This window comes from Mus musculus, chromosome 7 (assembly GCF_000001635.26).
Source record: "Mus musculus strain C57BL/6J chromosome 7, GRCm38.p6 C57BL/6J".
In the NCBI taxonomy this organism is placed as follows: Eukaryota; Metazoa; Chordata; class Mammalia; order Rodentia; family Muridae; genus Mus; species Mus musculus.
Genome location: NC_000073.6, coordinates 126,428,423 through 126,444,746, shown reverse-complemented (window position 1 = coordinate 126,444,746; position 16,324 = coordinate 126,428,423). Strand labels below are relative to the sequence as shown.

The following is a 16,324-nucleotide window of genomic DNA, read 5'->3' as shown; positions in this document are numbered from 1 at the left end:
CCCACGTTGGTGTCCCTTCAATACCACCAGACTCTGGCCTCCTCTGGCTGGAGCCAGGTGGCTGCTGCGGGGCTTCCTGCCACCTGGTCTGAGGGAGACATGAAGGGTGTGAGGAGAGCCATCACCACATAGCTGTACTACTCAAGCCAGGCCACCGGCACCACTCACCTTGCGCTGCTCCTGCTGGACCCGCTCCGTCTCTATTCTCAGGCTGCACAGTGAGGCTGGGAAGTCAAGGCGCAAGGAGACTGGAGGTCAGGCCCACATGGTCCCAGCCCTACTGTGGTAACCCTCCACAAGGTGCTGATCCTACTCACCCTCCAGCACGTCTGTAGGAGTGAGAGAGAAGAGATCAGGACTGAATCTCCAGTGCACCTCCTCCTGATGCCCATATACCTGATCCAGGAGGCCCTGTGGCAGCTTGATTGTCTTCCCTTACCTGTCTCTTCTCGCTGCACCCTCAGCTGTCTCTCCAGACTGGCCTTGGCTGCTGTCTCCTCGTCCAGTGCCTCCCGCAGCTTCACAATTTCAATGCGCAGGCGCTCAGCCTCATGCTCCTGTGCCTGCTGCCTGGCCCGCGCCTGTTGCCTGGTATTCTGCACCAGCAGATGTAGCTCCTGCAAGAGACACAGGGGCCTGCTGGGTGCAGGGCAGAAGAGGAGAGCAGGAACTACTGGCCAGGTGGAGAGGGTGGGAAGGAGCCGGGCAGTGGTGGCGCACGCCTTTAATCCCAGCACTCAGGAGGCAGAGGCAGGCAGATTTCTGAGTTCCAGGCCAGCCTGGTCTACAAAGTTGAGTTCCAGGACAGCCAGGGCTACACAGAGAAACCCTGTCTCAAAAAACAAACAAACAAACAAACAAAAAAAAAAAAAAAAAAAAGAAGAAGAGAGTGTGGGAAGAGGGAGGGAGAGGGAGTTAAAACAGCCAGGAAACCAAATGCCACAGTCAGAGAGGGTAGTAAACTGTGGATCTACAGGGGGACAAAGGAATGAGAGACTATAACTACCACATGATATAGAAGACTTTCAAGAGGGCTAGTGTGATGGCTCAGTGATTAAGAGCACTGACTGCTCTTCTGAAGGTCCTGAGTTCAAGTCCCAGCAACCACATGGTGGCTCACAACCATCTGTGATGGGATCTGACGCCCTCTTCTGTTGTGTCTGAAGACAGTGATAGTGTACTTACATATAATAAATAAATAAATCTTTAAAAAGAGAAAGTATTATTAAAAAAAGAATAAAAAAGAAGACGACTTTCAAAAACAGTGTAGAAAGTTTCAGAATACTTATAAGCCTCCAAAGAACTCAAGATAAACCCCATCATGCATGTAACGAAAACTGCAGTAAGAAGGATAGGGAGGACTTGGGATGTGGCTCTGTTGTTAAGGTGCTTCCTCACAGGCATAAAGCCCCAGGGCTGACTTATAGCATTATGTAAAAACTGAGGACAGAGCCAGGTGGTGGTGCACATTTTTAGTCCCAGCACTCAGGACACATGGCAGGTGGATCTCTGATTTCAAGGCAAGTCTGGTATACAGATTACGTTCCAGGACAGCCAGGGCTACACAGAGAAACTGCCTTTAAAACAAGCAAGCAAGCAAGCAAACAAACAAACAAACAAAAAACCCACACCAAACCAACCAACCAATCAAACAAACACCTGAGGAGAGATGGTAGTGTGGGCCTGTAACCCCAGCTCTCCTGAGGTGGAAGTGGGACAATCAGACGTTAAGGCGTCCTGGGCATACAGGGTATTCCAAGCTGCCTGGACTATAGGAGGGCATCTCAACAAACCAAACCAACCAACCAACCAAACAAGAACAGGAAAGCGAGAAACTGAAGATACGGGGTCATACTAGCATGGCTGTCAGCGATAACTCTCAGGGTAGAAGAGGAACTAGTTGACTTAACTAGTTTATGAACAAATTATTTATACATTAAAACAACAGAGCTAGCCGGGCAGTGGTGGCGCACGCCTTTAATCCCAGCACTCGGGAGGCAGAGGCAGGCGGATTTCTGAGTTCGAGGCCAGCCTGGTCTACAAAGTGAGTTCCAGGACAGCCAGGGCTACACAGAGAAACCCTGTCTCGAAAAACAAACAAACAAAAACCAGAGCCTATCATGGAGGACAGGTACAAAGACTCTGAGGAACTCAATCTTCAGGACCCAATGTCGCTGAGAAACAGCAAACAGCTGTGTGGCCAGCAGGCCCTACCTGTGATCCCACACTCAGGAGGCCAGCCTGTTGCAGAGATACATCCTGTCTCAAAAAGTCAAGGGTGGTTAAGAGCACTGACTGCTCTTCTGAAGGTCCTGAGTTCAAGTCCCAGCAACCACATGGTGGCTCACAATGAGATCTGATGCCCTCTTTTTGGGGTGTCTGAAGACTGCTACAATGTACTTACATATAATAAATAAATAAATAAATCTTAAAAAAAAAAGTCAAGGGTTCAAAGTATGCTCCAAGTATACAGTGCTTGTTCAGCACTTGTGGTATGGTGGCTAACCCCAGCAGTGGGGACAGTAAGGGGTGCAGTAAAAATGGCAAACATAACCACTGTCCCCTTCACTTTGGCCAGCACTTTTTAATTCTTTTTCTTCATGCCAATCCTGGGAAGACAGTATGGTTCTATTCATCAGATGAAGAAAGTAAGTCCCAGATACAGCTAATACAAGCGAGCAGGGTCTGTCCTCAGGTCCCCTTGAAGAGGAGACAGCCACAGTTTGCTGACACTAGGCTTTTGGTGTGATTTACCTGTATGGAGCTTGGCAGGGCCTCGTCCTGGTCCTCCCGCTGCTCTGAGCCCTGAAGGGCAGAGGATGGCAGCTGCTCAGCCCGGAGCCCTTGATTTTCTTCATTCAGTCTTTTAACCTCTTGGCTCAGGCACTTGTGAGAAGTGGCCAGTTCTGCCTAGGGACAGTTCAAAGCACAAGGCAATTAGACAGATGGGTGTCTGTAGTCCCAGAGGCTAACCCCCAAATCCCATGGCTAGCTAGACTGACATCTAGAAAGCCCTGGCCTCCTGACCTGCTGGTTCTCCTGGAACTCACTATGTAGACTAGGCTAGCCTCAAACCCAGAGATCTTCCTGTCTCTGCCTCCTGAATGCTGGGATTAAGGCTGTATACCCTCACCGACTGGTTCAAGAAGAAACTTTTTTTTTCCCCTCTCAGTCTCTAAGCTCTTCAGATTCTGTCTGTGTGTCTGTGGACACACTGGCAGCCTCAGCCCACTGTGGGTATTTCATTAAATGGTATATTTTTTAAAGGCTTGTTTCATGTTCATGAGTGTCTGCCTATATATGTGTTGTGTGTGTATCTAAACACCGCACGTGAGCCTAGTGCTCATGGAGGCAAGAAGGGGATGTCAGATCTCTTGAAACTATAGTTATAGCTGCCACATGGGTGCTGAGAACTAAACCTGGGTCCTGTGAAAAGAGCAGCCAGCGCTTTTAGGTGCTAGGCCATCTCTCCAGCTGCACTCCCTGCCCCCACACCTTCCCATTCCCACACCCATCCCCTGCTTTGAGACAGAGTCTCACTGTGTGTCATGGTTGGCCTAAACTGGTGATCCTCTGATCTCAGCTTTCTGAGAGCTGCGACAGGTAAGTCTGTGTTACCTCTGGCAGCAACACATCTTTTTTTTTTTTTTTCTTTTTGGTTATTTTCGAGACAGGGTTTCTCTGTTTCTCTCAAAACACGCTTTTTTTTTTTTTAAATTTATTATATGTAAGTACACTGTAGCTGTCCTCAGACACTCCAGTCAGATCTCTTTACGGATGGTTGTGAGCCACCATGTGGTTGCTGGGATTTGAACTCCTGACCTTTGGAAGAGCAGTCGGGTGCTCTTACCCACTGAGCCATCTCACCAGCCCGAAACACGCTTTTTTAAGCACTAAAATAATTGCCAACTTTAAAACTAGGAGGCAATAGACACATTTCCAGATCTCTGACTTCTCGTCTGACCACATGGCCCTCACACGCTTCGGAGTGGGGTTGCTCAGTGTCGCTTTTCTTTCGGCTCTTCTGACTCTGCAGCCTAGGCTCCATTGGCTCAGCTCACAGACAGTAGGGAGCACACTTCAAGGTTGTGGGTTTAGTTCAAGATTATACAGCTCTGACCAGTCAGGCTGCCCCCAAAATCTTCACTCACCTAGTGAGAGCAGCCGGATGGGGCGGGGGGGGGGTGGGTGGAAGAGGGGGACAGCAGGAGGGGGGACAGCAGGACCGATGTCCTGTTTTTCCATGCCCTCTGGGGCCCTGGGTGGTCCTGACCCTTCCTCTTACCCCAGGCCCACTCACCATCTGCAGCTGCACGCGCTCTTGGGCCTGGCTCACAGTTCCTTGCAGAGTTCGGAGCAGCTGCTCTGAGTTCTGGACCTGGGCCAGGAGCACCTGCATCTGAGGAGGAAAGAGTGGGAAAGGAGAGGGATGCAGCAGCAGGAGGCCAGGGGATGATGTGGAGCTGGCACGGAGGTTGAACTCACCTGCTTGGCACAGTCTTCATTGCTCCGTCTTAGTCCTTCCTGCAGCTCATCCCGCTCCCGGCTGACACTTTCCAGCTCCTTCTGCAGCTGCCGCCCCTGCCAGACCCAGACCTCACTCACTTTTCAGCTCTGCTGGCAGGGATAGTACCTACCCTTCCCTTCCCCACCCATCCATCCCTCAGGAGGTCCCGCTGCTCTCCTGAGTGGGAAGACGGAGAGAGACATTTCATCTCCGTCTCTGCTGCTATCTGTGGAGGTTTTGACTTTTACTGTGTATTGTAATGCGAAGTGTGGGACCCCCAAGACCTGGAGTCTGCACTAAACCCTAAGTGACCCTGCCCCCAAATTATTTCTGATTGGTGAATAAAGACACCAAAGCCAGTTCCAGGACAGCCAGGGCTACACAGAGAAACCCTGTCTCGAAAAGCAAACAAGGGGCTGGTGAGATGGCTCACTGGGTAAGAGCACCCGACTGCTCTTCTGAAGGTCCGGAGTTCAAATCCCAGCAACTACATGGTGGCTCACAACCATCCGTAATGAGATCTGACTCCCTCTTCTGGAGTGTCTGAAGTCAGCTATAGGGTACTTACATATAATAAATAAAATAAATAAATAAATCTTAAAAAAAAAAACAAACAAGACACCAAAGCCAATAGCTCGCTCGGCAAAAGAGACATAGGTTTAGGTTTCCCAGGTTTGGGGTCCGAGAACCATGGGAGGAAGAGGTGCAAGAGGAAGGAGAAGCAGCCATGGGTGAGGCGAGCCATAAAAACAGGGCTCTGAGGGCTGGCCAGTCAGAGTTAAGCGCAGCCCAGATGAGACTTAGTAAGCAGTAAGCAATGACTCCGGGCTTATCGATAGGAAAGTAGATTCTGACAACCTAGAGGTAGGTAAGCGCCCAGCTCTTGTGCTGTTAGAGGCTTATTGTAAATCAAAAAAGCTGTGTGTGTCTTTTATCTGGAACTAAAGGGTCAAAGGCGGGGTAGAAAGCCCTGGCTGGGGCTGAGATGAAATAATTTCTACAGCAGTCATCTTTTGAGCAATGCACTCCTCCCCACCCCTCTGCTGGGGACTGAATTCAGGGTCTTGCACAGGCTAGGCAAGTCCTCTACCACTGAGCCACACTCGGACTCTTTTCAGTTTTGTTCTTGACACTTCTCACCATAACATAACACCGGCCCAGCTGCTGATCTTCTCCAGCACCCCGTGCACGTGCCCTTCCGAAGTTCCCTTGCTGGGAGGGGACCTCCCCCCACCCCACCCCACTGGCCTCTCCACTGTAGCTTTCTTTAGTGCAAGCCCACATATATCCAGGGAGACAGGAATGTTCACAGAACCTAGCCCAGTCTACTCACCTCTACCTGCAGTTGCTCCCACTGGCTATCTGGAACAAGCTGGTACCCAGGAGGGGGCAGGAAGATGCCCTCAGGGACCAGAGTGCCAGTAGACACCAGAGAAGCAGTCTCTTCCTGCTCAGGGCTGAGGCCTTGGGGGCCTCGTAGGGAGGCACTGCCGGCGGCCCCACCGAGGGAGAAGGAAGAGATGGAGGCACTGTCATCGCAGTTGTGGGCAAAGGCCTCGGCGGCTGGGCCGGCGTCTCCGCTCGGCTCCTCCAAGGGTTCCAGTGGGGGTGAGGGGTTCCTCGACAGAGGGAGCAACTCTGTGGAGCCATGCAGGGAGGCAGGCTGCCGTGGTCGTCTCTAGGGAGGATTGCAGGGAAGAAGCTAGGGCCAGCGTCCTGGGCACCCCTCCTTCCCTCGGCACCTCCGGCTAGCCCTCACCTGGATCTCTTGGATCAGCTCTTCCGCCCTCTGCAGCTTCCCCTTCAGCTCGGTAATCTCCTGCTCCATGGGCAACACGATCTCTCGAAGCTTTTCCGAGTCTTCATGAGCCTGGAGCGACGGGGGCATTGGGAAGTGACAGCCCCTTGATCATGAACAATGCCCACTAACTGTTCTCATCCTTCCTGATGGTTATACCACCCACTCAAGACTCCAGGACACGCGGGCTCTAAGTGCTTCCAGGGAAAGGAGCCAAGGCCATGACTGGCTTCCTCCTTTCCTCTTATTCTTACAAAATTCCTCCGCAACATCCATCGTTTAAAACCGTTTTTACTTATTCTTTGAGAATTTCATAAATGTATGGAAGTGTTTGGGGGACAAATCCACCCCAGTCCCCCCTGGCCTCAACATGCACCTTTTTATATCACAGGACCTCAGATATTTTAACTGGGCACAGTTTGAAAATGGTTCCAGTTTTCCGATACCATCTACACCTCAGCTGCTCTGGAACTAAAAGTGATCACATATGAGATGTATGCACAAGCTCCATGCGTGAACTTACTGACCATCTCCTTATAAGAAGGTGTGCCTTTCTTTATCCTATCTTGCTGGCTGGAACGTGGCTATGATTGCTTGGCATTCAAGCAATCACCTTGGACTGTGAGGCGACCTACCAGCTACAGTCAAGCAGCAATACAGAAGCCTACATTTCTCTTTTAAAAATTTTTAATTTTTCATCTTATGTATATGCACGTTTGGCTGGCATATAGACACACACTGCGTGTGCCCTCAGAAGCCAGACTAGGGCAGCTGGTTCCCTGGAACGACGGTTACGGACAGTTGTGAGCCACCAGGTTAAGTGCGGGGAAACTGAACCTGGATCCTCTGGAAAAGTAGTGAGTGCTCTGAGCTGCTGAGCTCTCGCTCCAGTCCCAGAAGCCTGAGTTTCTAACGGCTGGCTCAACTGCTCCATCAGTCTGGACTTTAAAGGATGAAAAACAAAACAAACCAACTTCCTATCTTACTTAAACCACTGCTGCTGTAGGTTTCCAATCCCATGCAGCCCGTACCCGACAGGCTTTCTCTCGTAAGACTGAGCTGACACCCCTGCCCTTCCTCCTGTCCTTATCATAAAGAGGACCATTTCTTAGTTGTCTCCTTTCAAGCTTGGGATCCGCATGGGGTCAGTAAAACAAACAACAACAAAAAACCGGTCCCACCCCGATACATCTCCAGGCAACAGCCAGTCATGCTTCATCTGTTACCACCTTTCTCAACCGATTCCATTTCAACCTCTTGAATCCCCCCAAACTCTCCTTAGACAAACTAAGTTAACATTCCATGTGCCACAGACAGGGTAAGCCATGTGAAGCCCTGGGACACACACGCTGTGCACAGGCCAACTACACAGTCCAGCGGAGTGTGGGGCAGCCGGCCTCCAAACCTGCAAACAGCGCCTCCTAGTGGAAGCAGTACGTCAAAGCCTCTCTTTCCATGGCCCTGGTTTTGTTTTGATTTTTGAGGTAGGATCTTGCATCCTAAGCTGGCCTTGAACTTGGGTTTCTGATCCTCCTTCCTCCGAGTATAGGCAAGTGTCGCCATGCAGGGTTTTAGGCAGTGCTGGGACTGAACCCAGGGTTTCCTGCATGCTAGTCAACCACTCTAGCAACTGAACCACAGCCCTAGTCTAGCCCTGGGCTCCTGTTGGGTCTTTGTTTTCATAGGCAGGAAATATACTCTAGCGCTTGTTTCTTTGGGTTCTAACTAAATACCTACCTCACAAAGCTTCTGTGAGATCAAATAAGGTATGAGCACATACCGCTAATAAGAGGGATCATATGGAAATATATGCACCCAGACTTTAATTCTTTTTATTGTCTTTGAGATGGAGGAATTACTATGTACCCTTAGGCTAGCCTTAAACTCATAATTCTTCTGCCCAGATTTCCCAATGCTGGGATTATAGATATGCACCACAATGTGCAGGTGTTAAAAAAATAAAGAGTGCTTGCCTAGAACGCATGAAATATGTTTGCATGCATGTACCCATGTACACATACATGTACACACACACACACACACACACACACACTCCAGGTTTCTAGCTGGCTATGGATGTGCATTCCCATAAATACCGGCACTGAGTTGCTGAGGCAGGAGGCCTTTGCCAAGTTCAAAGCCAGCCTCAGCTACACAGTAAGATCCTGTTTCAAAGAGAAGAGGGCAGGCAAGGAAAGGGGCAGAGAGGCAGAGAGACAAACACTAAGTGTCTTATGTTATCCAGGCTTTCTTGAAGCCCTAGTCTCAAGCCATCCTCCTGCCTTAGCCTCCCAAACAGCTGGGACTGCCAGTATCTGTCACCACACCCAGCTTCCTATTGTGATTAATAAGTGTTAAGAAAGCATTAGACTGCAGGAGCTCAAACAGGTGAGCACTCAGTACAGTGTCTGGCACGGAAAGGGTTACTTTCCTTCCTCTGCATGACTGACCTTGTTTCTAGAGGTAAATAAACTTGTAGCAAGGATCCTGCTAAGCTTTCAACAATGGGGAAGCTCTGTGTTCTACCCAGAATCATTACTGTGTCCAATGACAGGCTATGGGACAACAACGCTCACTATCATTTCAAACCCCAGGGATAGGGCAGGCCGTTGTCCCACCCCCACCTTTTCCATTTGCTTCTCCAAGGAGTCCAAAGGGTGGGCCCGGGCCAGCAGCTGTTTGAGGTGGCCCAGCTCTCGATCCTTCTCCTCAAAGTCCTGCTGTTGCTGCTGCCGCTCCTGTTTCAGGGCTGCGATCTGGGTCTCGTAGCTGCTGATGGAGTCTGTGGGCAGGAAGGGTGGGTACTTGGTGCCTGCCCTCTCCAAGGTGATCAACCACAGTAGTTATGAGCTGGGCAGAAATGGCCCCAGGCAAGACCTCAGCACCTCTCGCCCAGGGTCCTCAGTAGCAAAAAGGAGTGCGTGACCCTGAGTGTTTGACGAACTAAGAGGACATATAGGAGATGTCAAACATCTGGCATATAGTGAGGACCAATTGGACAATATACTGCTCAGATATATCCCAACTGAAGAACTGACCACAGGATATTTTTACTAAAAACAGCCAAGTATGAGGCCTTGTTACTATTATTTTTTAATTTTTGTTTGTTTGTTTGGGTTGGGTTTTGGCTTTTTTTTTCCTCCTTGGTACAGTCCTGGCCATCCTTGAACTTGCTCTACAGACCAGGCTGGCCTCCTGAATGCTGGGATTAAAGGTGTGAGCCACCACTGCCAGAGGCCTTGTTATTAGTAAAAACAAAGGAAGCAATATATCAGAAGGGCCAAGAACAAAAACAGAGTCCACCTTGTCCAAGCACAGCAAACACAAAACAAACTACGGCTCCCCATAACCCAAGTGGAAAAGTCCCTTCGCGGGAGATTTTTCTGTTGTGTGCAGGAGAGAAAATCGAAAGCATTCCTTGCAAATCACTGGTAACACATTCACTCAAATATGAGCAAGTGACCTTTATGGTTAGCCTTGGCATGGTGGAAACCAAGGACAGACGGAATACCTTGAGACACAGCCTGAAGCTTGTAGTGAATGGGAGAGCTGACTAAATGATGCTTTGTAAGATAGTCAAGTCGGGCAGACTGGTCACTGACAGTTTCCAAATAGCCAACAGCTGGCTGATGGGTAGTATCTACGGTCCCCAAATGCCTGCTTCCCTCTCTCAGAACAGTGTGATATTATATTTGATTTTGTGGCTAAAACAAGACCTGGACCCCAAGACATGTCAGATACAGTTCAAGGCTCTGCTTCCGCACACAGCCTATGACAGAAACTGCAGACACTGATTGTGGTATGAGTTAGATTTCTTTTTTTTCTTTTTTTTCTCTCTCTCTTTTTTTTTAGAGACAGGGTTTCTCTACATAGGCCTGGTTGTCCTGGAACTTGCTCTGTAGACCAGGCTGACTCTATCTCCTGAGTGCTGTGATCAATGGTGTGCGCTGCCACCATCCAGCAAGCTGGAATTCTTGTTATGGCTATTGTCACTTTCGCTATGACTTACTCAGGGGTAAAGTGTACAACTGAAGAATCAATTGTGGTAGCAGAAAGCCAGGCATGGTGGCTCTAGTACTCAGGAGGCAGAGGCAGGGAGATTTCTGTGAGCCAATTCCAGGAGAGCTAGGGCTATGTAGAAAGACACTGCTTCAAAAACAAAAACAAAAACAAATTATGGTAGGCCTGTAATCTCGGTGCATGGGAGCCTGAGGGAGGAAGATTACAAAATTGAAGCTAGCTTGTGCTACATGGTGAGGCCTGCAATCAAGCAAACCAAACTAAACTCTAGGGGAAATGTATCACAAATGTAGGGCTAGGAGCCAGCTCAGATGGTAAAGTGCTCACCTTGTGCAAACCCCAGGTACCATATTAAGAGACCAAGCTCAGAGGCTGCTTCTCTGGAGAACTCATGGTTCAATTCCCAGCATCCACATAGCTGCTCACAGCCACCTATAACTCAAGTTGCAAAGGATCCAACACCCTTTGTGACCTCTGCAGGCACAGATGTATGCTCAGACAAAATACCCATACACATAAAATACAAATCAAGGTTAAAACAAACATGCACAACAGCGTGTGCCTGTAACCCCAGAGATGAGGAGGCAGACACAGGCTTGCTGGTCAGTCAGCCTAGCTTAACCCTGAGCTCCAGATTCAGTAAGAGACCCTGCTGCAAATAAATTAATTAATTAATAACTAAGTAAATAAATAAGGCAGAGAGCGATTGAGGAAGACACCTGACACTGGCCTCAGGTTTTCACATCAAGCAAGCACATGTGCACATTGTATGCACACATACATATACATACTTGTACAAATACATACAGAAAAAAAAATTGAACAATCTGATCTGCAGAAACACAAACTGCCCAGTTATTTGTATAAATGCTGAAGATCTAGTTAACTATTCTGATTCCTATGTCTGGGACAATCAATATTTGAGCCAGGTAGTGTGGCACATGCCTTTAGTCCCAGCACTTGGGAGGCAGAGGCAGGAGGATTTCTAAGTTTGAGGCCAGCCTGATCTACAGAGTGAGTTCCAGGACAGCCAGGGCTACACAGAGAAACCCTGTCTTGGGGGGGAAAAAAAAGAAAGAGAGAAAGAAAGAAAGAAAGAAGAAAGAAAGAAAGAAAGAGAGAGAGAGAGGGAGGGAGGGAGGGAGGGAGGGAGGGAGGGAGGGAGGGAGGGAGGGAGGGAGGGAGGAAGGAAGGAAGAAAGAAAGGAAGAAAGAAAGAAAGAAAGAAAGAAGGAAAATCAATATTTGATATTAGTGATTATAAATACAGGGATTAACCAGACAGGCCTACCACCTGGTGCTCACAGCTTGGTGAACACAGCCATGACAACAGTAGGAGTGTGATGTGGGGTGAGAAGGTCCATTCCTAAGCTGTGGATCCCAGGGGATGGAGTGGGGGTGTCCCCTGGGCCTGGACAGGACAGGGTGCTGGTAGAGAAGAAGAAGGGACAACAGAGCTACAGGACCAGCATGGGCTGATGTGTCTGGGCATGCTGGCACACCAGAAGAGCCCAAGTATAATGGTGTGCAAAGGGTGAAGGGAAAGGCAAAAAAGGTGACATACATGGCTCTCAAGGCGTCATACTCAGAGGTCTGGAAATTAAGCCACAGATTAGCGGCAGATGGCAGTGATGTTAAGTACACGTTAACCTTTTGTATTTTCTCAGCTACTTATTCGTTTGTTTTGTCTTTTTTCAAAGCAGGCCTGAAACTTGAGATCTTTCAGGTTCTGACTCCTAAGTGCTGGGATTATAGATATGCAACAGCATGCCTGGCCAATATTTGAGGTATTTTTTGCTTGCTTGGTTGGTTTTTTTAGAAAGGGTTTAACTATGTAGCCCTGGCTGGCCTGGAATTTACTATATAGACCAGGCTGGTCTGGAAGTCACAGATATCCCCCAAGTACTGAGACTAAGGAGTGCAGCACCTTGCCCAGCTCATTTACTTATTTTGGATTTATTTATGGGCTAGGAAAATAGTCCAGTAGATAAAGGTGCTTGCTGCCAAGACCAATAATCTGAGTTCCATCTCCAGGACCCACTCAGCAAAAGGAACTCCCACAAGTTGTCCTCTGTCAGGGTCACACACACACACACACACACATACACAAACTATATGAAACTTTTAGAGTTATTTTATTTCTGCCCGAGAGTGTTGGTGCAGGCCTTTACTCCTAGCACTCTGGAGGAAGAGGCAGGCAGATCTCTGAATTCCAGGCTAGCCTGGTCTACTACACAGAGAATCCCTGTCTTGAAAAAACAAAACATCACAACAACAACAACAAAAATCACACACACACACACACACACACACACACACACACACACACACACACACATTTAATTTTATTTGTGTAGGTGTGTGATCTTGTGCCAGGTCACACATGTGGAGGTTAGAGGATAATTTTCAGGGCTTGGTTCTGTTTCTGCTGTAAGGGTAGAGGTCAGAGACCAGCATGAGAGGAGGATTTCTCCTTCCACCTTGTGGGTTCTGGGGTTGTAAAGTCATCAGGCTTTGCCCACAGAGCTATCTCACTGGTCCCAGCCCACTAACTTAACATATACTAACATTAGATATAGAAGTTGCCAGACTTCCTGGGTTCAAATCTGCTGCTATGTGTCTATATCACTCTGTGAAAGTTAGCCTGTCTGTGTTTCTGTGCTTTTTCTGTAAACAGTCAGCTAATGACTCCTTTCTCAAAGACCTTGTTATAAAGATTATATACAGCCAAGGATGGTAGCTCCTACTCCAAACCCTAGTACCTGGGAGGCTGAAGCAGGTGGTTTACCTTTGAGTTCAAGGCCATACTGGACAATAAAATGAATTCTAGCTAGCTTTAGTTACAGTGGTAAGATCCTGCCAGTAGTGCTAGTGAGATGGCTCAGAGGTTAAAAGCATTGACTGCTCTTTCGGAGGTCATGAGTTCAAATCCCAGCAACCGCATAGTGGCTCACAACCATCGGTAATGAGAAACAAATAAAAAACCTACAGAGCAGGGGGCCAGAGCAAGAGGGAAGGGGGGGGGGAGATCCTGCCAGTAAAAACAAACAAACAAAAAATAAAACAGGGTTGGGGATGTAGTTCAGTTGGTAGAGTGTTTCCCAAGCATACACAGAGCCCTGGGTTAGATTCCCAGTATTGGATAAAACCCAGCGTGGTAGTACATGCCTTAATCCTGGGAGGTGGACATTCAGGAGTTTAAGGCCATCAAGATGGTTCAGTGGTTAACGGTGCTTGTCATGAAAGCCTGATGACTGAGTTCAATCTCTGTAACCCACAGAAAGGTGGGAAGAGAGAAATGAATCTGCAAAGTTGTCCTCCTGCCCAACATGTGTACCATGTCATGGTATGACACTCCTACATCTCAACACACACACACACACACACACACACACACACACACACACACATACACACACACACACACACACAGAGAGAGAGAGAGAGAGAGAGAGAGAGAGAGAGAGACCCTGAACTCAAGAAGGAGAAGAAGTTGTTGTTTGCATACAGAGTATGAGGCTGCCTAAGCCTTGCCTCAAAAGAAAAGAAAAGAAAAGGAAAAAAGCTTACTTTATAGAGTATTTAGCTCTGTCTCTGGCATATGGTAAGTGTTCAATAGAGAGCAGTCACTGTTACAACTTAGGCTATTCCTTTTTCTCTTGTGTGTGCACACTCACATAAGCCAGAGTCAGTATCAGGTGTCTTCCTTACTTGCTCCAACTTATTTTTTCCAATAAGGTATCTTTTTTTTTTTTTTTTTTTTTTTTTTTTTTTTTTTGAGACAGGGTTTCTCTGTATAGCCCTGGCTGTCCTGGACCCAATAAGGTATCTTATTGACTTTGGAGCGCTCTGTCTTGGCTGGCCAGCAAGCTATTGGGGATATGCCAATCTCCAACCTTCAGAGCTGGGATTACAGATAAAACTCCCAGGCCTGGTAGGATGGGAAGGGAATTTCAGGCCCTTTACTATGGAATCCAAGGTCAAGGGCAGACCATAGAGGGAGATCTGAGGGGCTGGAGCAGCAGTCCAATAGAGCATGCCATAGTAATACTACTGCCAGGAAACAGAGTAGGGGCAGGTCTGACATCCTTGAGGACACTCTAACCTCTGCCCAGAGGAGAACAGGAAAAGGCAGAGGACCTGGGACCAAGAAAGCTGGTGTCTCCCAATCCACAGAGGCCATGAGACAGAGGGGGAGAAGGAAGGAGATGCATGTATTTGTGTAGGGTGCTGTAGGGATACCTGGGAAGGAAGGGAAATCATAGGACTAAGCTCAGAGACAACAGGCTGAGTTTCGAGCCTCGAGGCCCAGAGGAAAATGAGGGTGGTTCAGAGAAATGCGAAGTTTCTGGCTCGTATTCTGGGCTGATCTTATGTCAGCAAGAACAAGAAATGATACCCATGGGTATCATGGGTAAAGATGATTGCTACACTTAGCTGTGACTGACAAGAGTTGCTGACAACACTTGTGGTGTTTCTCTGCAAAATAGAAAGGGGCACTCAGGTTCTGGGACACAGTCTTTTCTCTGTTGAGCTACCTGAAGCTCATCTGAAGCCCTCCTCGCCCTGCATTCCCTGCTAGAGGGGCGCAGGCAGACAGGCTGTCGGGTGGGTTGTGTTGGGAGCGGGTGCCTCACCTTTCAGGATGGCCTGCAGGGAGGCCACCTCCTCTTGGCACTGTCTCTGCACTGCAGCCACTGCCTCCGCCTTGGTGCTCTCGCTCACCTCAGCTACAGCCTTCATGGTTTCCATTTCTGCCAGGGCACCGGCCAGTTCGGCACGAAGCCGACTGAGCTCACTTGACTCGGATGCATCCTTTTGCTTCTCTTGGGGCTGGGGATCCAGCGCTGTGGGGAGCGGGGAGTGGGGGGGACAGTGACCAAGATTTATTCCCACGGCTTGCCGATCTCCTAACACCTCAGGCCACCCAGCAGTCCAGTAACCCAGTCCTACTCTCCATCTACAAGGACCTCATCCCATTCCCCTGGTCCTGCCCCTCCCGGAGTCCCAACTAACTTGGCTCGACCGTCCAATCCCTTCCAGTGGCCCCGCCTCGCCCCCTTACCTGCCCCACCCACAGACACACCCACCGTGTAGGCCACGCCCACCCCGGTGGGCGCTGTGCCCCGCCCCCTTCCCGAGCCTCCGCGCTGGCCGGCTGCCGCCAGCAGTCGCATTCGGCTCCGCCCCCAGCCCCCTGCTCCCCACGTGCGCAGCGGCGCAACTCCCGCACCGATTCCTGGCCGCCGGTGCCCCCGATTCTCACCTAGGGTTGCTGGCGCAGCTGCCATCGTCTCAGCCCAAACGGCGGATTCCCGCACTCACTGGTGATGGCACTCCCGCTTCCGGGTCCGCTCGGCTGTTTCCGGATCCGCTCGGCTGTTTCCGGATCGGCTCTGCAGGGGCCGCGGGGGGTGGGAGGGCGGGATGGTCAAGAGACGCCGACTGCACTCGAGTGGACGCGCGGCCTGGATCCCGCCTTTCTTGCAGCCTCGTGGGACCGCCCCCGCGCTCCCGCGCTCCCTGGAAGCTCCGAGGGCTTCGGGTCTGCGGTAGTCTTCTCTGGTGCTGAGGATCTGCTGAGGCTCCACTCGAGGCCACCTCCTGGAACGCCTGGTCTTAGTCCTAGAGGACGCTGCGCGCGGCCTCCTCCTTCCCTCCGCCCGGCCGCCCTTCCGCCGTAACCCGACTCGCGTTACTGCGAAGTGTGCCCGGCCCGCCCAGCATCTCCGCCCCGCGGGCCAGGGCTGGGTTGGCGTTCTGAAGCTTGGCGCAGTCAGTGGCAGAGGTGCGAAATCTACGTGTCTCCAATCCCATTTTCATATGGCTTCCTGCAAATCTCTTTCTCCACTCCCAGGGCTGTAAATCTTTCAGCCTGGGTCTGGGTCAATCTCTCATTATGTATGACCTCTCGCTTTGGAGAGTCACAGCAATTCAAACAAGTACAGAGCCTGGGTCCCCCTGCCTCCAAACCGGTTTTCTATAAAAGACTTTGAACCT

At 49.7% G+C, this 16,324-nt stretch overlaps 1 protein-coding gene across 3 annotated transcripts in view; it reads right to left on the bottom strand.

The window, feature by feature from the left end:
- The window catches only part of Rabep2 (rabaptin, RAB GTPase binding effector protein 2), a 17,485-nt gene extending 1,161 nt beyond the window's left edge, over nt 1-16,324 (bottom strand). Inside the window, exons 1-11 of one of the 3 annotated variants that reach the window (NM_030566.2) lie at nt 15,591-15,980; nt 14,962-15,171; nt 8,930-9,087; nt 6,267-6,377; nt 5,841-6,185; nt 4,486-4,581; nt 4,301-4,399; nt 2,755-2,910; nt 440-617; nt 318-329; nt 169-224 (exon numbers count right to left, since the gene is read on the bottom strand). In NM_030566.2, coding sequence (NP_085043.2) covers nt 169-224; nt 318-329; nt 440-617; nt 2,755-2,910; nt 4,301-4,399; nt 4,486-4,581; nt 5,841-6,185; nt 6,267-6,377; nt 8,930-9,087; nt 14,962-15,171; nt 15,591-15,615 — 1,446 coding nt within the window. In that variant the 5' untranslated portion in view covers nt 15,616-15,980. Of the gene's footprint in view, nt 1-168; nt 225-317; nt 330-439; nt 618-2,754; nt 2,911-4,300; nt 4,400-4,485; nt 4,582-5,840; nt 6,186-6,266; nt 6,378-8,929; nt 9,088-14,961; nt 15,172-15,590 lie in introns of all 3 variants that reach the window. The other 2 variants (XR_378268.4, XM_030242980.1) reach the window with 2 other exon arrangements.